This window comes from Drosophila elegans, unplaced genomic scaffold, assembly GCF_018152505.1.
Source record: "Drosophila elegans isolate 14027-0461.03 unplaced genomic scaffold, ASM1815250v1 contig_476, whole genome shotgun sequence".
Taxonomy (NCBI): Eukaryota; Metazoa; Arthropoda; class Insecta; order Diptera; family Drosophilidae; genus Drosophila; species Drosophila elegans.
In genome coordinates this window covers 4,719,035-4,739,084 of record NW_024545863.1, presented here as the reverse complement: position 1 = coordinate 4,739,084, position 20,050 = coordinate 4,719,035, and the positions used below count along the sequence as shown (strand labels likewise).

The window sequence follows — 20,050 nt, the reverse complement described above, 5'->3', positions numbered from 1 at the left end:
GTGAGGTGGGCTACATAGTGACAATGAGCACCGGAAGGCGTGATCAAGGAGACTACTATATAATAACGACAATAAATTTTTTCCGACCATATATGTAAGTATTGCTTGAATCGTTCGGATTCCGACACATTATAAAATTAATAGCTCACAGTTTTAGGCTCAGACTAGGATTCTTTAGAATTATTTAATTCGTTCCCGAATTCTGCAAAAAAAGGATGGCATATCTATAAGGGAACCACAATTTTATTACCAAAGAATACAAGTTATTCGTTACATAAAGTTATTAAATATTATTATTGTATTAAATTATCTCGCAATGTTTGGATGAAAGGAAATGTACTGCGTAAATGTTCCGATCGTGTTTCTTACCACCTGAATCATCAACAAAATATTTAAAAGATTCTTTGACAAACATAATAATGGACAACAGTACAGTATAACAACTTATAACGTTCTTTTCAAAGGTAAATGCAGAACTAAGCTGTGCAATTAATGAGTCTAGGTATATTCAAAAGTCTTCGTGGGTTAGCAAGTGACGTTGAAGAGTTGATTTTAGGACAAAAGTCTTTGAGCTGTGGGTACAGTTAAATGGTCGTTCTCCCCTGTGGGTTCGCAAGTGTACATGAAGACTTGAACTCTGTGTATATGCATTTAGGCATTTGTTGCACTGAAAAGGTCGTTCTCCAGTGTGCGTTATCAAGTGTTTTCGAAGACTTGAGTTCTGGGCAAAAGTCGCCAAACAGTGGGTACACTTGTATGGCCGGTCCCCTGTGTGGGTTCGTACATGGGACTGAAGAGATCCTTTTGCTTTAAAAGTTTTTGTGCAGTGGGTGCACTTGAAAGGTCGGTCTCCTGTGTGGGTACGCAGGTGCACCTGAAGATGCGAATTTAACATAAAGGTGTTTGAGCAGTGAGTGCACTTGAAGGGTCTTTCTCCTTTGTGAGATCGCAGGTGGGCCTGAAGATGGGAATTCGTTGTAAAACTCTTTGAGCAGAGCGTACACTCAAACGGACGGTATCCTGCGTGTATCCGCAAGTGCAGCTTGAGTTGAAATTTATTTTTAAAAGTCTTCGGGCAGTCGGTACATTTGAAGGGACGTGATTTTGTGTGGACCTGCAAGTGTATCAGAAGAAGTGAATTATAGGCAAACTCTTTTGGGCACTGGGAACACTTGAATGGAGGTTCTGCTCGGTGAGTACATAGGTGATCCTGAAGATGTGAATTTGTTGTAAAAGTCTTTGAGCAGGAAGTACACTTGAAAGGTCGTTCTCCTGTATGGGTTTTCAAGTGAATCTGAAACTGTGAATTATATCTAAAGGCCTTCGAGCAAAAAGTGCACTTGAACGGAAGGTTTGGGACCTCATGCTCACCATCATCCGTTTCAGATTCAGTTTCAGTGTCAGGTTCATAGTCTGTTTCATCGACAGAATCATCATTTTCCCGCTTTTTGTCAAGTTCTTCGTCTTTATCATCATCTTCTGCTTCTTCTTCATCTTCTTTTTCTTCAACACCATCATAATCATCATCTTCCTCCATCTCCTCTGTATTTAAATCGCAGTCAAACTGATCCCTGACGTAATCTGAAAATGGATGGCATTCCTCATCAAAATCGTCTTCTACAAGTGGTTCATTCGTCACTCGGAATTGGTCTCCAGCTGCTTCTTTCATTTCATCTAAATCTTCATTTACTTTATTATTGACTTGGGAAATGTCGTTGTAATGTACTTCACAAATGTTTAATACATTCCAACCTTCTCCACTAAATGAGTCCTCTTTCAGAGATTCCTTCCTAAACTTGCAGAGGAATTGAAAGCTCCTCTCGTAAGTTCGCTTGATGTCGAATGCCATTAGCACATCCTGTAGGCATGGCGGGCAAATTGTTTTGGGAAATTCATCTTCTTCCCTAACTATATATCCAGTGCACTCAGAAATCATTGATGCAATGGAAATGCCATGGGTCCCTTCGAAAATATTTATCATGTGTTTAGGAGTTCCCAGGCAAGCACGGCATTTGGATGGCTCCATCGCTCTGAAATACAACAATGGAAATAATGTGCTGTGTAAATCAACTTCAATTTCTTACGGTCGCGTCTAGGTACTTCTGCAGCACGGTAAAGTATATTGTCGAAATGCTTTGTTTTTTAAATTCTATTTTTATTAGAGATGGAAGTCCGTTTCGATAGTCATGGTGAAAGTCTTGCTGCGGAGCGTTCCCAAATAAATCGACTGCAGTGCGAACGGCTCATTTTGGTATTTTTAAACAATCGACAAACGGCCACACTCGATGAAGAAAAATCCAAGCCAGTTGAAAAAATTGTAAACAATCTTTAAAAACCCCAAAAAAGATGGTTAAAAACGAGCCAAACTTCGTGGTAGAGCGCATCATGGACAAGCGCATCACCAGCGACGGTAAGGTGGAGTACTTCATCAAATGGCGCGGCTACACGTCGGCGGACAATACCTGGGAGCCTGAGGAGAACTGCGAATGTCCAAATCTAATCCAGAAATTCGAGGAGTCCCGGGCCAAGTCCAAAAAGCGTGGCGAAAAGAAGCCCAAGTGCGAGGAAATCCAGAAGCTGCGTGGCTACGAGCGCGGCCTGGAGCTGGCAGAGATTGTGGGCGCCACGGATGTCACGGGGGACATCAAGTACCTGGTGCGCTGGCAGTTCTGCGACGAGTTCGACCTGGTGCCCAGCAGTGAGTTGTCTGAGAAGGATCCGCAGATGCTGATAGCTTACTACCAGAAAATGGCTCCGTACACCCGCCACATCGCGCGCCGAATGAAGGGGGTGCCGGAAGAGCTGCGATCGGTGGCCTCGCGCACCAGCTATCCGCACATCAGCAGTGCTCCCGTTGAGGTTCACCCGGAGGTGGATCAGGCTGCGGATTTGGTGGGACATCATCTCGCTGGCATGCCCCAGGTTGACCAGGTGCCCCAGCATCCTATGGATTTGGCCGATGGCCCCGACGACTTGGCCGGCGTTTCCTATTCGATTCCGGTGGCTGGCGTTGGCGACATTGGCATCGATGTGCCCATGGCGGAGGATCAATAAGAACGCCAGCAGATTCAATCCACTCAATGTTTAATCTTAGTCCTTAAGTTAACCCATATGTAAAGCTATCTGAAACCGATGGGCTCGTCCAGATTGATGCGACCTAACTGTCCGCTCCGAAAGAAGTGGATAAACTTTCGCGCGGCCGCCAATAAATTTGTCATCACTTCCACCCGTCCGTCGTACTGTTTAACCTTGTGGAAGAGCTCCTCCCGCTGGGCGTACTCCGCCAGCACGGCGGTGATATTGTCACTGGGTCCGGAGCTCAGTTTCAGCTTCTCCACATAGTCGTATCGGCGGTGAGTGTTCAGCCAGTAGAGCAGGTAGTCGGCTATCAGGTCCTCACCCACAATGTGATCGGGAAGGCAGCCCACTAATGCCAACTTCATACCCATTTCATCGTCTTTAATGGAGGGCTGAAGGATTCCAGGTGTGTCGATCATGTAGACAGGAGGATTCTCCTGGATTTTGATGCGCTCCCCCACGGCTCTAGTGATTCCCGCCTCTGCTCCCACACGGGCGGCACTTTTCCTTTTCAGGTGCACATTCCTCAGGACATTGATCACGGAACTCTTGCCCACATTGGGCACTCCGATGATCATAAGGTTGTGCTCCGCCGCCTGCGTGCGATTGAAGCGACTACTTTCGCCCACGAGGCGAGTGGCCAAGGGCAGGATGTCCAGCACGCCGTGGTTTCTCTGATCCTTGCAGTTGGTGAACAGGATGTGCCGCAGTTCGGGCTGCTGCCTCCTCAGCTGTTGAATCACATTCTTCTGCAGATTTGCTCCCAGGAGATCGACTTTGTTCAGGACCAGAATGTGCGGTTTAACGCCACTTCCTAGGGGAAACATTCAGATTAAGTTGTCATACTGGGTTGTAGATTTATGCACCTGTTATAGTGTCAAAGAACTGTGAATTCCTGCCCGCCAGTGGGATTCGTGCATCATGGATCTCAACTATGCAGTCCACAGTTCGCAATTTTTGTTGGATTTGACGCATGCCCTTAGTCATGTGACCGGGGAACCAGTTTATTCGCTGTTTCGCAGGCAGCTGGAAGGCCTTGCGAAAGGGATTCAGCTGAGCTGCCATGATGCGGAATCCATGCAATGCTATCAAATTCGAAAACAAAAAACAGCTGTTGGCCTGTGACGTAACAATTGACCATTGCAGTGATGGGGTCACATTGGCCGAGGGAACTTTCATTTTCAAAATTGGATACTTTTAAGCATAATATATTAAATATTAACAAGTCATGAAATGAAGGTGATATCTATTAAAGACCCCAATAATAGTAATTTGTTTCGGGTATAGCCAAAAGTGAATCCCAATCGCTTGGGTGTGGTAACCCTGGCTGGTTTAAACTGAAATTTAAAATTCTTTTAAGGTATTTCAAATAGTTAAATTATAATAAATCCACAAAGCTCCAGTTTTCCTCGTCGTTTAAGTTTTGATGTTAAGTTAAATTGCTCTTACGGAAACATTATCATTAACGAGAATGTGAGCATTTTACCCAGATTGATGTTGTATCTTTAAAATGCAAACACGAATTTTTAGAGAATCATTCGAGCTGGAATACTATTGTTCAACTTAAACCCTATTTAAACACGTCATATCTCAACCTATCCGAACTACAGTTCATCTTTTTTATGCGCAATATAGATAAGGTTGTCCTCCGGCCGAACCTCGTATTTCAGTAGCTTCACATAGTTTTTAAGCAGCTTCCGCCAGTAGCACTTAATATCCTTCATGCGTAGGTGGTTCCAGATGAAGTCGTATCCTCGTTGGGCTATTTCTTGGGCCAATGCATCGTTTCTCTTAAAAAAAGTCAGGATTTCCTCATATTCCTGCTGACTGGGATAGCTCTTCAGCGGCACATAATGCACCCACGGCTTCAGTTGGTCGTAAAAAAACTCCTGCCACTCGTCGCCCACATGGAAGACCAGAGATTTGCAGAGAAACAAGTGCTTCAGTCGGAAACTGGCGGCCACTCCGCGGAAATTAAACAAGTATTTGTACTTGCAGTGGTCCTCAAAGGAAACCTCATCAGCGGCCGGTGTATCTAGAGTGTCCTTTGGAGACTTCCAGCCCTGGTTCTTGGTGTATTGGGCCTCCACCAGCTCGGGATTGCTGCGGGAGAGCAGAATTAGAGAATCACGCTCGTCGGAGGTGCGTGAGCCGCGAAAAAAGCCCATGTCCCGCTTTTGTGACCATGGAATAGCCGCCGCCCGCTTCTCCAGCTTGTCCCGCATCTGATCCCAGCGCCCGATGCCACGGGGATGTAGTTTGGTGGCCGGTCCGCCGGCCCAGAACGTCCACGCTGGATACATGATGTCCCGGTACTCCTTTGTCTTGGAGAACGAGAACACCGGGCCACCGGCAGTGTTTCCCCAGGCGGTGTTCAGCTGCGGGTAATCTCTGGTGTTTATTATTAGATCCATGTTGGGTAGCGTAGCCACCAGCGGCAGAAGGAAGTGCTCGATGCCCTGGCAACGGGCTGGGAACATGCAGTTGGCATCCCGGTACAATCGATGTTCGTAAACCTTATATTTGGTGCCATATCTCGCCGAACTTTCGATCATCTGCCGGCTGACACCTGTTGAATTGTAGGGTGCCAGATCCCGCTTCAAAACATCCGCGTGGCAGGAGCAATCGGTGTCCTTCGGGTCACTGCTGCAAGGCTTGTAGTCGGCATTAGCTTTATCGATCTCCCGACGTATTTTAAAGCTAACTAAATGCAGGAGTAGCAGTTTTAATAAAGTAAAATCAATGAAGGCAAAAAGTAGCTTACACTCATCCTGGTTTATGTCCTCAGGTGAATTTTGCCCACAAGTTTTTTGCTCGGCACTACATAGCCCTTCATCTTCTGCACCGCTTTTTTGTCCAAAACATGTTAATAATGCGATTAATATATGATTTAAAAGCATTTTTTTAAAGGTAAACAAATTTGGTGCCTACGATTGCGGCGTCAGCAATAGGGTTACCAAGTGCTTAGAAAATTATCGATAGGCACATTAACTCGTTTATTAAGATACTTTAATTTGAATAAAGGATTGATATCAATAAATACCTAAAATAAAAGCACAAACATTAAACAATTAAAAAATTTGCTTAGGTTGTATTTCGTTAAAACTCAATAACTAATAGCGAACTTCTTTTTACAGAATAAGATGTTGGATATTGTGTAAATTTTCTTGATTTAAATTCGAAAACTAGTGTTAAATAAACGATGCAAATTACGAAATTAATATATACAAATATTTGTTTCTAAAGCCTAGCAACCCTGCCGTCAAAACAGTGATTCAACTGTTAATTTTTTGGAGGACCGGGTTTCACCATACAATACAAAGCCTTCGTAAAACGAACAGCAGCTTGCATGGTGAGTGGTGCTTTGGTCACCCTAAACGCGTAACTGTTACTCTAGTTTTACTTTTCCACCACGGTGTGGTTACACTGGCCGCTATTACCATTATAAGAAAACCAACAAGAAACGTCGAAAGTTTTCTCCGTGTTTAAACCAACCAAATAGCCAAGTTACTAACGAAAACGACGATTTGCGAATCGCAAATTATGCGTGCGGCACTAAGTGCAATCGAAACCACGTAAACCCAACGAACGAGAGTGTTTTAGACCACCTGCAACTGAAACAAAAACAACCACCATTGTACATAATTTACACGAACATTTTTGCAACAACAACAAAGGACGCCGCGCTGAAAGAGAGAAGTTGACATAACTGCAAAAGTAAATTGTATTAAACAGTGGTGGGCACAACAATAAAACCCGGATAGTAATTTAGGCAACGAAAAGGAGAAAAAGAAGAAGAAAACTGCACACGCCAATTGGAGTGGGAGTGGCCGATTGCAGAAATGATGTTGTTTTGTTGAGCCAATTGCCAAAAACGCCATACAAATTCTACTGAAAAAGGTAATTTCATCTGTGCTTAATACATATTGTTATTTATTTTCAAGTGTATATGTATTTATGTGTGTGGGCGTACCGCGAATAACAGTTAATTGAGCACTCATCGATTTTTTAGCCCCTTTATTGTGGATCGTAAAAAATCAACTTAAATTCATTTTAACTCACGATCCGATCGGCAGATATAGTAGAAAAAGCAAAAACCGTTGGAAAAGTTGCCAGCCGTCGTCATTAAGTTGATTTGCTACCGCCGCTGATGCTGCGATTTAATTTACCCCATTCGCCTGGCATTTGGATTGCTTTCGAGCTCCAGTTTCCCATTCCGTCGCTTTCTGCCTGGCTTTTCGATTTTTAGTTTCCCATCGCCATGGCCGGATTTTCCTCGCCCAAAATCGTATCGCTTTCGTTTTCACATTGGACGGCGTTATAATGGTTTTTTTTTTTGGGTCCGCGACCTAGGGTCGCACCGCTCCTCCTCCTCGGGCGCCTGCCGCCCATCAAACCAACTGACTAATTAATGTTGAGTTATTAACTTGATAATTATCGCTAGCCATGAGCGAGGTGCACTACATTCGTTATGCAGAACAGGGAAACTTCCGTGATTGCAAACCATGTAAAATATTTTAATTGTGTAGTTGACTTAGAGAAAACAACATATTTGTTTTTATTTTTCAAGAAAAGAGTTTTTAAAATTATAATTAAAAATGTATGTTTTGGCATAACTTTGAGAACATTTTCTTAACCGACTTCTTTAACCCACTAAATCTTAATGAAAATAATTACTGTTATTCAAATTTAACAAGCTAAAGCAAGCTTAGGTTAGAGATACTTTGATGAATAGAACTAATAACCATTTTCCTCTTTAAGTTTTTATTCCTTTCTTTTAATTAAAGTGGGTCATAATATAATTGTTTCCCTAAAATAAAATTAGTCATATCGAAATAAACGGTAGTCGATTACTTTCGTAAATATTTGCGACACCGAAAAACAATTGACTTGACAAAAAATTAAAAATATATCCTGATAGAGAAAAGATTTGAAGTTGATGGAGGGAAAATATTAAGTTCTCAGATAAACTCTAAAATTAGAAAAGTTTCAACGAAGAAGAGTGCAAGTTACGGAAGTACAACTGTAGCTGTGTCTTGCAGTGACTAAGAAATAACTTTGATATCTTTGAGGTCTTTTTGTTAAACTCGTTTGAAACACCATATCGAAAAACTGAAAAAACAAAAACACAAACAGTAATCCGAGCTTGACGCTGACAAAAGCTTCGCTTTGTTTATGGAAATACATATCGTCATAATCAAGCTTTGGGCTCTGAAATCACACGTAAATCTCTGCGCATTCGAACGTATCAATGCGATTGGGAACGCTAACTATCTGGGAGTACGCTTTTCCAATCAATGGTTCTTGGGAAAAAAACTGCGACTCATTTGCATATCAATGGCGTGGCTCTAATGACTGGATTGATTTACATTTTGGGTAGCCTTTTTCGTTTGTGTAATGCCGGAAGTTGTTATAAATTCTTGAATTGATTACGTATAGATAATAGTCTAAGACTGTTTACAAACGAACGTCTGCCAGTTGGTCTGCTACCGTTGGTTAGTGGCCAACTTTAACAGCTGCCATTAGCCGCAGTCACGCAGTCTGGCCCATACATCAATTATGTATTCCTTTGGGCAGGCAAATGACTCGACCCCCGCCCAAAACCACCCAATTTTACACCCACTCCACCCCAGGAGCTGCATGCCTAACCCAACCAAATGATTCATCAAAACTTGGCGTAGGCAGTTTATGCAGATTCTTTACCTTTATGTCAGCCAAGTGGCTGTAACACATTTTCATTATGCTCTGCTCTCGCTCCCAATTTCGCCCTCTCAATTTTTCAGGTATTTTCTGGCTGTCACTGAGCATGCGCATTGGAAAATCGCTTTTCCAGAGCGGTAACTCGTATATTGAGAGGTGTGTTGAGTTTACAATTGTCAGGGTTGGGCTAACAACCTATTTGGGAAGTTATTTTGACATGCTAGTTTTATTTGAAGTTCAAATAATCTTAAAACTGTAAAATGTAGGCGGTTCTTAATCCTAAACTATTTTAATTACTGGAACCACTTTAAAATACTCTGTACTATAATAATTTATTTTTTTTTATATATTTAAAAAAAAAAAGTTTTCTTTTTAAAGTTATTTGTATAAGCATTTCGCTATTCTTCTTCATTTCCTCGTTTCAAACCAAAGAAGCATAAGCTGAATATGACAAACTGATTTTAAAAGCTTTACCAATTGGTTTTGCTTTGTACTTAATTTTAATACGATTTCTAGAGATAATACCCTTACATTTTTCACCTCAAAGACAAGTTACGCTTAGGAATTTTCCTCGTCTTGTTAACTCAATTGTGCACACTTTTTTTCGGTGATGATTGAAAGTTGGCTGCCAAGAATAATGTATCCATATCGCCGCGCATTGCATGTCCAGCTGTGTCAGACTCGATGGGATTCTTTGATGTTTTGAAACAGGCGGTCCGTAGATAATTAAGTACGAGCATATTGCGTGCCTGCTGAGTGACCGCTAGTAAATCATTAGCTCATCAGTTGGCGATTGTTAGCTAATGGCTGATACTGCAACTATGCAGTTGCAATGTAAGCTATCTGTTTGTGTCATTCACCTCGGAACGGGTTTCCTTGCTTGCGTCTGGCGGTGGATCTAATCTGCATAGAATGCGGATCGTCTTGGAAATGTCAACCCCCCATCGAAACCAGTTCTTCAATTGCCAGTGGGCCAAGCACGATTGGTAATTCGCTGTCGTTGGGGCGCATGCGTGACCGATCGACAGTTGGCTTTGTTTTCCTTCGGTTGTTTACTTTTTGGGTTATTGATCGGCCAGCGCACGATTCTATTTTCCGTCCGCTTATCAGCACGCACACAACGGAAACGCTAATACGGCGGATCTAGTCATGGGCTGTGTGTCATGCAGCCGTCGGCTATCAGCACGAGCACAGTGCTCCAGTTTTCCGACGCAGCTCCAGGGGCACTCTCCTGCGACTCTTGCTGGATATCGCTCTCCGGAATGCCCGGCGGACTTGGTTGTTCTCAATACCCTAACAGTGGGTAACGTGAGTGTTTTTGTGTCTTTTATAAATATGTTTCGTTTCAGTCGGGTGTTGAGATTATAAGCTCAAAAGATTTCAGAGACACCTCAATTTGTAAAACTTAAGTTTAACTTCATAATAACTCACATATATTTTTAATAAATTTAATAAATTTGAATTTTAATTCGAAAATTTCGGTACATCTTTTGTAATTATTTTATATTTTTGGACATATTAGTAATTTTATTCTCTTTTAAAAAATTAACTTCATATTCAGTAATTTATTCAGAAATAAATGATTTATTATTTGGGTTTGGTGGTTAATTTTTGGCCTATGCTGGTAGCCATATGCGACTGGAAGTGTTGGCCCACTGTGTGTAAAAGGCCTGGGGTAACTACCTCTGCCTCTGCCGCTGCCACCGCCACCGCCTTATGCTGCGCGGGCAGCGCCAGCATAACGGGCGGAGTGAGATGAGAGCGTTGCGAGCCGAGCGCCCAAATGAGTTACAGAGCAGCGCCACACATCGACGGTCGACGTTCGCTCGCCTTTGCCTGCTCACTTTGCTCGCTGGCTAAGTGATTCGGTCGTGGTTCGGTCGAAAATCGCCTTATCGTGTGTATCCCCCATGCGGAATTGAAATTGGAAGTGTATATGTCCACATGTCTTTATTAAAGTGCCTAAAATCGTGTACGATAAAAACATAAAGACGGTTAAGCCCTCGCTTTGCTTTCGTTTCACGCGACTAATTACCAAATCGATAAGTCCTGAGCAAAAGGCAAGGGTTCTCAGCCCCTCGGGAAACTCACCACACTCACTAAATTCTAAATTTCGTATCTCTCCGGGCTGTATTTTCCATTTCCAGCAGTGCGTAATGTGCATTTCACAATAATTTTCATTTGAGAATTGATTTCCATGTGGCTATTTTGTTTAACTGAATCACTAGTCGCCAAGTGTTCCGCTTTGTGTTTTTGTGCATATGAAATTATCAATTGTTTACCGCTTTATCGCTGAAACAAGGCCTTTGTAAAGTATATATGATATAATGGATACAGTCACTTTGTTTACTTCTGCACTGGATTTTCCTGCTTGGATCAACTCAAATTTATGTTTTGCAAAGGTAAATGGTTTTATTCATTAACAAATATATCTGCCAAGGCAGCCACAAGTTTGCATTTGTTTTGAAAAATCGATTTTTTAGAGAGAGAGGACGCTGCTCTCTTTCCGCCTCTCAGCTGTTTGTGAGGGCGAAGTGGGCGGTGGGCGATGTGCGATGGGTGGTGCTGTTCCAGCCCCTTTTCCTTGACACGCTACCTTTACTCGCAGATACTTTTCTTTTGCGTGCTGTGTGCAATTGATTCCGCTCCCCAATGGATCGCCACTGAGTCACTGGCCCACACTCTCCAAGATGTAGTTTTTCGGTGGCTGATGTCCAAAAGGCCATGCTAGAACCACATCGGCCAGCTGGCGGAAGAGGGTTGTTCCATGCGGTCGACGCGACATGAATATTGGCCACCCCTTGGTCGTGTGCCGGAACACTTTCTGCAAGGCAACCAATTTGGCCCTTATTTATTGGTTTCGAATCCCTTGGAACACGCCCCAAAAGATTGCAGTCCAAAGTCTTCTGTTAATTAAACACGTATGCAGTATTTATGGAGTTTCAGTATTAATCAGATGGTTTGCCACACTGAGAAAAGATATCAAACTTGATAGATAAAAAAGTTACTTAAATTTCAGAATTTGGGAGAAAACGTATTATTCAACGCTTTTGAAATCAATTTTATATTTGATGACTAAATAAATAAAATCCATCAAAATATTTAAAAAAAAATGTTCACAATACAAAAAAAAATGTTTTATTCCAATAATGTTCTCAAATTATCTTAATTAACTTAGTATATTTCACAATGATGTCAACAAATTTTGATTATATGTATGACATATTACATTTTTGCAGCCCATGGTACTGCCTTTAATTTGTAATGCCTTAGAATAATGACAAATTGTTTTGCACAAAACTAAATATGGGCGCACCTCAAGCTGCATATATACTGTGATCAAGAATTCAATTGACTGAGAAATAAATTTCATTACCTATGGCTTGCCAAAGCCGCATGTAAAGTATTTATAACCTGCACATATGCACAGTGAATAAATGGAGGCCATATATGACAGCCCAGAAGCGTCGCCCACATGCGAAGTTGCCGCAGAGATATAATAATAACTCTGAAGCAATATGTGTCGAGATATGTGCGTTCCCCAAGCTTCGCTCTCGTTTCTCCCTGGCGGTTGTCTTGGGCACAACGTAAACAGTTTTAAATTACAAAAGTGTTTGCAACGAGATTTGTCTGATATCTGAGATCCAGTCTCCCTTAATCTGCTTTTCTGTGAGAGGTGGTTAAGATACCAAAACCTGTCCATGCCATCAAGTGTTTGCATATCATCACTTTTACTGCCTGCAAAGAGTTTTCATTTGTTTGAAAGAATTTCCCCATCACTGCCACACCTGCTGGCCATTCATTGATCTGTGTTTGGTCTGTTCTCTTGGCCATATTCAAGATCAATTTGTTGGAATCCCGCCCGACATGTGTAGAACCACTTAGTGAGGGTATCTCAACTCTTCGTCCGCTGCTATTTGTTTTTATGAAACTAATGTAAAGACATTTTCGAATTTGGGTTAAAAATGTGTGAATGAAATATTGAATCGCTCCTCAAACATTATAAAAGAACAAGCAGACGTGCCCGGGGGAATCAGTAGTCTTTGGGCCGCTTTTTTTGTTTTGGAGTCACTTGGCATAGATTGGTAATGCCACTCGAAGACCCACAGTCAGGCAGTAAGATAGATAGAAAGATAGATAGGGGGCAGGAAACTGGGTCATTTGCCTAGCGTCTGTCTTGTTTAAATACTTGTGCCTGATTTATTGGGACTTTGTAAAGTTGATTAATCAAATTGACTCTTGCGCGGCGGCATTTATTTCTGGTTTCTTTTTTGGCCGCTGCAGTTTTAGGCATTTTTCTCACATTTTCCTTTACGTTTTGGTTTTTGGTTTTGTTGTCAAATTTATGGCCCTTTAGGGTCTTTGCCTGCGATGATATTGTGGAATTATGTTGCATAAGTTATGCACAATCTCCACCATTGTGTCCGTAGATAAAGCTTCATTAAGTCGCTTTCAAAAACACACAAAACCGGAAAGGATGCAAAGGGAACCGCACCTTTTTGTGAAATCCTATTAAGAGCGTAGGAGTTTCTAGGCCGTTCTTTATAGTTAAGTTCTTTGGGTCCAGAAAACCCATTGAACACAGATGTCCGGTGGCAGTTGAATAACCCACCCTTTGATTTCCATATGGAAAGCCCCTTTTGCATCGTTATTTTTAATGGATTATCTGGTGATTATTGTTATTGGCTTTCCCAAAGCTTCCGTTTCTTGCATTTCTTTCTCTTTTTGCTGATTAGCCAGCAAGCTAGCAACAAACGGTGCCGACGACGCCGATTTGATGGCCGTTGTCTCGCCAAAGTCTGATAATTGTGGGGGAAGCGAGATATAGATATACTTAAAGGTGCCCGGGGGGTACGTGGGGTTTTTCGGGTCCACAGAGGCGGGAGACATTTGCCTGGAATTTCGCGCCGCTTTATGGTCGTTGTTGTGCGAACATTTTTCCCATTTGTTTTGTGGGGCCCGTAATGATATACCCAAGACCATGGCATCTTTTCCAACGAATGTGAATTGAAAATTACTTTGCTGGCTCTTTTTATTAGGTTTTGATTTCTCTTTTTTTGTGTCTTTTAAGCGATTACAAAACTTCCACCATTAATAACGACGATAGTCTTTTTTCTCCCATGACGCATCGAGACGAAAAATTGTATGCCATTTTTGCATAGCTGTAATTGATGATACGCTCCAAGAGTTTACAGAATATTATGCACTGGCCATGGTGCACTTCCGCTCCATTTGAAGTCAATGAGATGCTTGATTGCGATACCTGGCAAATGGGGTCGCAAAACTGGTATTTTCATTTATATTCTAAAAAATCACATTTATCAACTCAAATTTTGTAATTTTCATAATTTAAAAAAAAATTTCTAAGAACTCAGTAAATTTAAATATATTTACTAAAATTATATTGGCTAAACACATTTAATTCAATGAGTTCTCTCTATTCAATAATAGCATAACATTTTGCTCTGTTTTTAATTGAGATCACCAAAGGTGAATCAATAAATTAGCTTAATAAGTTCAATAACAATATTTAATTGATATAGAAATGTCATGAGATGTCGTTTTACAAATGTGGCTTTTATTTATCGTACTTCTGCACAATTTTGCTAATAATTCTTCTCGATTCTTTTGTCATTGCAGGTAAGCTTCATGTTAAACTAAGCGGAAATGCGTGCGTCTCACATCCCATATGGCCATGGGCAATCGATTGACAGACGGTTCAAGGTCGCGGGGGCTGCCCACATCCGATGGACGGGTATTAACGAGTGGCCATATCTCTCACTGAATCGGTTTGAATTGAGCGCTGCGTGCTCGAGTGCTTAAAACCCAGCCCAGGCTGTAGACACGTCGAGCTGCGTCCAAGAGATTCGGTTCGATTGACACAAAAACTGTGAGGCAGCGAGAATTACTATTTAAAGATTTCTGTTGTTGCAGTTCAGTCAAATGATGAAAGCTTAATGAATTGTTAAAGTTTTGTTCTCTAAGTAGGGTTAGCCATTTTTGAGAAACAACTAGAAAGAATTCTACTCAATTTAGGCTCCGATTTTCCTTTATTGATTTTTAAAATTTACCAAAACAGGAAAAAAAACATATTTTCAATACTTTTCTATATATTTTTTAAGTCCATCAAAAAGAAAGTGGCAGCACTACGTCCCACTCTTGAATCTATAATTCTACACTTGGCTTACTTTTCAAGTACTTTATTTACGCCTTGTCGTCATTAGTAAACCATACACTTGTCACCACTGTTCATCGGCGTGCCCAGAGCACAGCCAAATTCACGACCGAACTCCGCGGAGTTGCTCAGCGGTCCATTCACGTCCCACCTCTCGGGTGTGTGCTGCATCAGGGGCATCGAGTCCAGGATGGCTTCCTGATTGTCCTTCGCCCAGCAGCGCGTCTGAGCAAAGTATATGAAAAACAGCTGGGTGTTGGTGAAGTTCAGCTCTGGCAGTGTTTCCTTGGCTAGGAGTGGGCGCATATTGGGATCCTGCTGCTCCAGCCAGGCCAAATAGGCGTTGAAAGCCAAGTTGAGACCGCTGCCCTCGGCTATAATCTTCCTTAGCCGGGTGGCATTGCGAAACTCGCCAGGTTCATTGTAGAGGTAACTACTGTACTGAGACCGCTGACATTCGCTGACATTTCGGTAGCCAGACATGGTCAGCTCGTTCCACTGAGACGTCGCCTGTGGATGCCGGTTCCATCCCTCGTCGTCGAATGCCTGCACCAAGGCGCTGGCCAACCTTTGACCCAATAGAGCATACTTCAGTGCCCTGGGATAGAAGTAGTTGTAGTAGGGAGCCTGGAGCAGACCCCAGCCCACCAGGACCGTATGCTGGCGGGGTGACAGAGCAGCGCGCACTTCGAAAGCATCCAGGATGCCGTCTCCATCCTGGCCATAATCGTTACCCTTCAGGCCTTCGAACTGCTGTTGGGAGCGGTATTTGAGTGCAATCTCCAAACGCCGCCAGTAGTCTTCCGACTTCTGGAACTGCAGAGCGGAGAGATCCAAGCTCTGGTAGTCCGGCAGAGTGACTCGGTACTGCGAGAGTCTGGTCCTGGCCGCCCTCCGATCGTTCTCGTCCATCCACTCGACGTGCAACTGCTCCTCCAGCGCCTTGATCACATCGCTGAAGACGGCCTCCAGGTCGTGTTTGGCATTGTCGCGCTGCACATGGCGCTGGAACATCTCGCCGAGCACCTGGGGAAAGAGGCGCTGCGTCACCAGGACGCACTGGCGGGCACGTTGCGATGGCGCCTCTTCGGGCGGCTGATTGAGCTCGTTAAGGGCCAGGTACATAATGTAGCCACCGACAGTGATGCGATTGTTGGCCTTCACCGTCCTCACCAGATGTTTCACGTATTCCGGGGAGCGCAGGTAGACATCTGGTTGGTATTGATTCTCCAAAATTACCTCCACGAACATTTTAAAATCCAGTTGATTGCCCATTTCGCTTGTGAGTTCTGCTAAGCTCATTCCCGGCTTTTGGCGATGTAAACGCTCTTGGCCAGTTCGCGAGCGGGCTGCATAATATGGAATAGTGGGTTGGGATTCTTCTGCGGGCTTTTGGGTATCCTCGTCTCCCATTCGCTTGCAGAGTTCAAATTCGAAGCGAATAAGATCTCCGGCAAAACGGGCCGCCTCCCCAGTGTCAATGGCAAACCAATCGCGCAGGTTATCAGCCACCTGCTGCTGCACCCGGGTATGTACTTCATCCTTAACATGAGCTTCCCGCGTTGCCAAGGCATTGCAATGCTCCGCAGGAATAATGGTTAGCTTGGGCTCGCCCAGGTATATGCTTTTCCCCTGCATATTCTGTAGGTTCAGATCGATTTCCAATCCCAGAAGTATGTCCAATCCGTAGTTCCGCTTCAATTCGCCCAAAGTTTGCACCCAATGACGGTTGTGCTGCCAGTTGGAGTTGGGTACATTGCGTAATCCCCCATTGTCCTTGAGGATCTTCATCAGGAAGCGACGTCTTTCGCCAGCATTCGCTTCCACGGCCACACAGGAATCGTAGAAGGCTCGCACTTTGCGGACATTCGTCATACTTGGTCCATTGTAGCCATTGGGATGCTGTTGCGGTGGCAGTGGCTGCGTGAGGAGTTGCTGCAATTGCTCCGAGATTTTGTTCTCCATCAGCTGCTGGGCGGTGGACAACTCATCCGGACGAAGTTGCCGCTTGTGATAACGACCCCACTGACCACAGGCATACTCGAAGAAATCCGCACATGGATCGGCACTCTGGTTCATGTACTTTTGCACATCCGCCGACACTAGTTGGCGCACCATTTGTTCCTCACGTGAGTCTGGAAAGTTTCCGCCCATCTGCATGCGATTCATGTAGTGTCTGGCTCCAGTCACTTCGCAAAGCTGGATTTCAAAGAGGAGCAGCAGCTCGAGCAGCAATCTCAAGCAAGCGCTTTTGGTAGCTCTCATCTTGGCGTTAAAAAGTCAACTGACTTGCTGTTTTCAAAGGTTTGATAAGCCGCAGATCGTAGGCATTCTCCAGGCTTTGCTTGAACCTGGGAGAACTGGGTCAAGTTCGCTCTCAGTCCCTGGGGGTTATCGCACCCATCCAAGCTCTGGGATCTGCGAGAGAAGTAAACAAACTCGGCCTCGTCAGCCGAGAACTTGGCATTGGCAGCAAAACAACATCAGTGGCTTGGTGACAAGGTTTTCCTCCTATCAAGTCAGCGAATGCTGTAATTCCTCAGTTAGAGACAGGAAAGTATTTCCGTTTATTGTATGTAGTATCAACAAAATCTAAGCTACTGTCGATGTAGTACGAGTATGTCTAGGAAAAGGTTTAATTTGTTTATTTCCAAGATATGACATGTGTCAAATGTTTGATGATCCAAAGGACCAGATATGTTTAATAAAAGTTAAGTTTAATTTCTTTTATATTTGTATATATCAAATATTTTGTTTAATAATTTTGTATATGCTGCAGCCTTTAAGAAGTTTATAATCAAATTTGTATTAGTATATGGTGCACTTGGTGGCAGGATTCATGGGTGAGCCAATGGGACAATGAAATTCCCTAGCAAATTCAGCTGAATTCCGCAAGGGTCCGTTCACCTGCAGCCGGGTCCAGGTGTGATTCTGTCTTGCACTGTACAGGAATCCCCCTGGAATCCATTGGTTATCCCTTGAACGAATCTCGTCCAGACTACAGTGCTGTTGGGCGTAGGATACAAAGAATAGAGCCGTGTTCGTATAGTTAAGACCCGGTAGCGTCTCATTGGTCAGCGAAGTGAAGTCGTTGTTTGGCTCCTGGAATCCCAACCAGGAAAGATAAGCCCGAAAGGCGACACTGAGAGCTCCACTGTCCGTGATCAGCTGCCTGGTGGCACTTGAATTGGCTCTCAAATAATGTTCTACCTGCCGGGCAAAGCATTCGCTTCGAATGTGAAATTGCCAGGCTGTCAGCCCATCCCAAGTGTCCCGCTCGAGCAGGCCAACCGACCAGTGGGGATCGTCGAAAGCCATAACCAACTGTTGTGCCAGCCTAACGCCCAATGTGGCATAGCGGAAGGCGTGGCCATAGTGACGATCGTAGGCAGGAGGCTGCAGCAGGGCCAATCCCATATCCAAACGCTGCAGAACTGGTCTCAGTCGCACCCTGTCCTCAAAAGCCTCCACGGGATCGGAGGGCGGGGGTCTGAATTCATCGGAGAGGCGGCTCATTCTCTGCGACTGAACCGCTCCCAACAGCTGGCGGAGATTGTGCCAATAGTTGCCGCGCTCCATCTGCAATTTGAGGATCAACGGAGTCTGGTAACTGGGCATCTGAATCTTAAAATTTTTTAGCTTTTCCTTGCCCACTCGCTGGCTGCCCTCCTCTAACCAATCTGCACTCAAACTTTGCCTCAGGGCTGCTTTCAATGTCTGATAGAGTTGTTCCAGATCTAAACTGTTAGCCTCAGTTCCAAACTGCCGCGCATATAGTTCGCCCAAGGCCGAGGGCATCAGTTCTTTGTTCCGTTCCAGACACTCTTTCTTTCTCAACTGCGGGCGATCCTCCAGCGGAAAATTCAGAGCAGACACCGCACGGTACATGATATAGTTGGCCACCAGACTCATATTATGAGCGGTCACGGTTCGCTTTAGCTGCCGAAAATACTCCGGTGCTGCCATGTAAACGGGCTTAACGATTTCCTGGCCAAAACTCGCCCTCACATACGAAACCAGGTCTAGTTCGAACAAATTCGAGAACTCATGCAGTGTTTTGCGGGTGTAGTTTGCCAGGTAGAGCTGCTCCTCGGCATCCCAGGGATCGAAGGATCCACCTCGCATTCCACCACACAGCTCATGCTCGAAGCTGAGGATGTCGGCGGCCAGGCGAGCGGATTCCTCACTGCCCAGGGCCAACCAGGCTTTTAGTTCGGAAGCCACTCGAAGTTCCAGCGGTTCGTAAACGGAGTCCCTGATATCTGAGCGATTTTGGGTGCACAGCTCCCGGGGAATTAATGTGCTCGGTTCGCTTAAATACAAGCTGTTCTCGTTCACATTGCCGTAGTTGTAGCCCACACGGAGTCCGATGAGAATGTCCAATCCATAACGTAGCCTTAGCGTGCCCAGCACCCTTGGCCAGTCGTAGTCGTGGTGATGCACCGCCCACTGTGATCCCGGAACTGCGGGAAAACCTCCATTTTGGCTGATGAAGTCGCTGAGGAACTGCTGCTGTTGCTGATTCTGCTGAGCCTGGACGCAGGACTTGAAGAACTCCTTGGCCTGTCGCGCTATGACGCTGTCCTCTCGCCTCACAGTCTCCTCCAAGAGCTGGATAAGATCGCGGTCCGTTTGCTGCTGCAGTTGCTCTCGGGGTGTGGATGTTGACTTCCAATTGCCGCAGGCATAGGCGTAGAAATCCACACAGGGATCGATGCTATCGTTCACATGTTTGCCCATCTCCTGTGCCTTGAACTGGCGCACTGCCTTTGCCGTTTGGTAGATTCGCTGGAAAGCCGGTGGCGCATCCTCGCCAGAAACAAATGCATTCTGTCGTAATTGTGTCAGCAACCAGAACAACCAGAGAAAAACGGTCGTCCAAACCGGGTCCGACATGTTGCCGGAGCTCGGTGAAGCTATCGACTGCCTTGCCCATTCCAAATCGCATTCACGAAGCAGAGCATCCGAGTTGATATGACCAGGGGTCAGTTGGGGTTATCGAACAGAAAGAGAGTGAAGCGGGCAGAGAAATATATTCGTTTCCAAAAGCTGATGGGAAAACGTTGTAAGCATTACAGAAAAATAGTCTGGAATTTT

At 44.2% G+C, this 20,050-nt stretch overlaps 6 protein-coding genes across 8 annotated transcripts; 1 reads left to right on the top strand and 5 right to left on the bottom strand.

The window, feature by feature from the left end:
- Positions 1–225: 225 nt before the first annotated feature.
- LOC108137357 (zinc finger protein 239-like) lies at positions 226–2,180 on the bottom strand. 3 transcript variants are annotated; one of them, XM_017258992.2, is made up of 3 exons: positions 2,085–2,180; positions 1,372–2,030; positions 226–1,294 (listed from the first exon to the last, which is right to left on the bottom strand). In XM_017258992.2, the coding sequence occupies exons 2-3, from the start codon at positions 1,525–1,527 to the stop codon at positions 509–511; spliced, it is 942 nt and encodes a 313-aa protein (XP_017114481.2). In that variant the 5' UTR covers positions 1,528–2,030; positions 2,085–2,180; the 3' UTR covers positions 226–508. The 3 variants fall into 3 exon arrangements, with proteins under 3 accessions (XP_017114481.2, XP_017114482.2, XP_041565248.1); XM_017258993.2 differs by having other exon boundaries at positions 226–1,114; XM_041709314.1 differs by having other exon boundaries at positions 226–2,030.
- A 77-nt stretch (positions 2,181–2,257) lies between these two features.
- LOC108137399 (chromobox protein homolog 3) lies at positions 2,258–3,226 on the top strand. The gene has a single exon (XM_017259058.2). The coding sequence runs from the start codon at positions 2,347–2,349 to the stop codon at positions 3,052–3,054; it is 708 nt and encodes a 235-aa protein (XP_017114547.1). The 5' UTR covers positions 2,258–2,346; the 3' UTR covers positions 3,055–3,226.
- Positions 3,068–4,196, bottom strand: LOC108137398 (mitochondrial ribosome-associated GTPase 1). Its single transcript, XM_017259057.2, has 2 exons — positions 3,945–4,196; positions 3,068–3,892 (listed from the first exon to the last, which is right to left on the bottom strand). The coding sequence occupies exons 1-2, from the start codon at positions 4,141–4,143 to the stop codon at positions 3,120–3,122; spliced, it is 972 nt and encodes a 323-aa protein (XP_017114546.1). The 5' UTR covers positions 4,144–4,196; the 3' UTR covers positions 3,068–3,119.
- Positions 4,197–4,601: 405 nt separating this feature from the next.
- On the bottom strand, positions 4,602–6,050 carry LOC108137353 (O-glucosyltransferase rumi). The gene is made up of 2 exons (XM_017258988.2): positions 5,843–6,050; positions 4,602–5,782 (listed from the first exon to the last, which is right to left on the bottom strand). Exons 1-2 carry the CDS (start codon positions 5,976–5,978, stop codon positions 4,683–4,685), a joined length of 1,236 nt encoding a protein of 411 aa, XP_017114477.1. The 5' UTR covers positions 5,979–6,050; the 3' UTR covers positions 4,602–4,682.
- Positions 6,051–14,962: 8,912 nt separating this feature from the next.
- On the bottom strand, positions 14,963–17,588 carry LOC108137364 (neprilysin-1). The gene has a single exon (XM_017259005.2). It carries the CDS (start codon positions 17,216–17,218, stop codon positions 14,999–15,001), a length of 2,220 nt encoding a protein of 739 aa, XP_017114494.1. The 5' UTR covers positions 17,219–17,588; the 3' UTR covers positions 14,963–14,998.
- Positions 17,589–17,664: 76 nt separating this feature from the next.
- Positions 17,665–19,889, bottom strand: LOC108137365 (neprilysin-4). The gene has a single exon (XM_017259006.2). The coding sequence runs from the start codon at positions 19,847–19,849 to the stop codon at positions 17,762–17,764; it is 2,088 nt and encodes a 695-aa protein (XP_017114495.1). The 5' UTR covers positions 19,850–19,889; the 3' UTR covers positions 17,665–17,761.
- Between the last annotated feature and the right edge of the window lie 161 nt (positions 19,890–20,050).

What these genes read in the sequence shown, in the direction of transcription:
- LOC108137357 (XM_041709314.1), bottom strand. Translation starts at nt 2,026, where the DNA reads ATGGAGCCATCCAAATGCCGTGCTTGCCTGGGAACTCCTAAACACATG.
- LOC108137399 (XM_017259058.2), top strand. Translation starts at nt 2,347, where the DNA reads ATGGTTAAAAACGAGCCAAACTTCGTGGTAGAGCGCATCATGGACAAG.
- LOC108137398 (XM_017259057.2), bottom strand. Translation starts at nt 4,143, where the DNA reads ATGGCAGCTCAGCTGAATCCCTTTCGCAAGGCCTTCCAGCTGCCTGCG. An exon ending in GTTCTTTGACACTATAACAG is followed by an intron (nt 3,893 to 3,944) that starts GTGCATAAATCT and finishes TGTTTCCCCTAG; the next exon opens with GAAGTGGCGTTAAACCGCAC.
- LOC108137353 (XM_017258988.2), bottom strand. Translation starts at nt 5,978, where the DNA reads ATGCTTTTAAATCATATATTAATCGCATTATTAACATGTTTTGGACAA. An exon ending in GGACATAAACCAGGATGAGT is followed by an intron (nt 5,783 to 5,842) that starts GTAAGCTACTTT and finishes TCCTGCATTTAG; the next exon opens with TTAGCTTTAAAATACGTCGG.
- LOC108137364 (XM_017259005.2), bottom strand. Translation starts at nt 17,218, where the DNA reads ATGAGAGCTACCAAAAGCGCTTGCTTGAGATTGCTGCTCGAGCTGCTG.
- LOC108137365 (XM_017259006.2), bottom strand. Translation starts at nt 19,849, where the DNA reads ATGTCGGACCCGGTTTGGACGACCGTTTTTCTCTGGTTGTTCTGGTTG.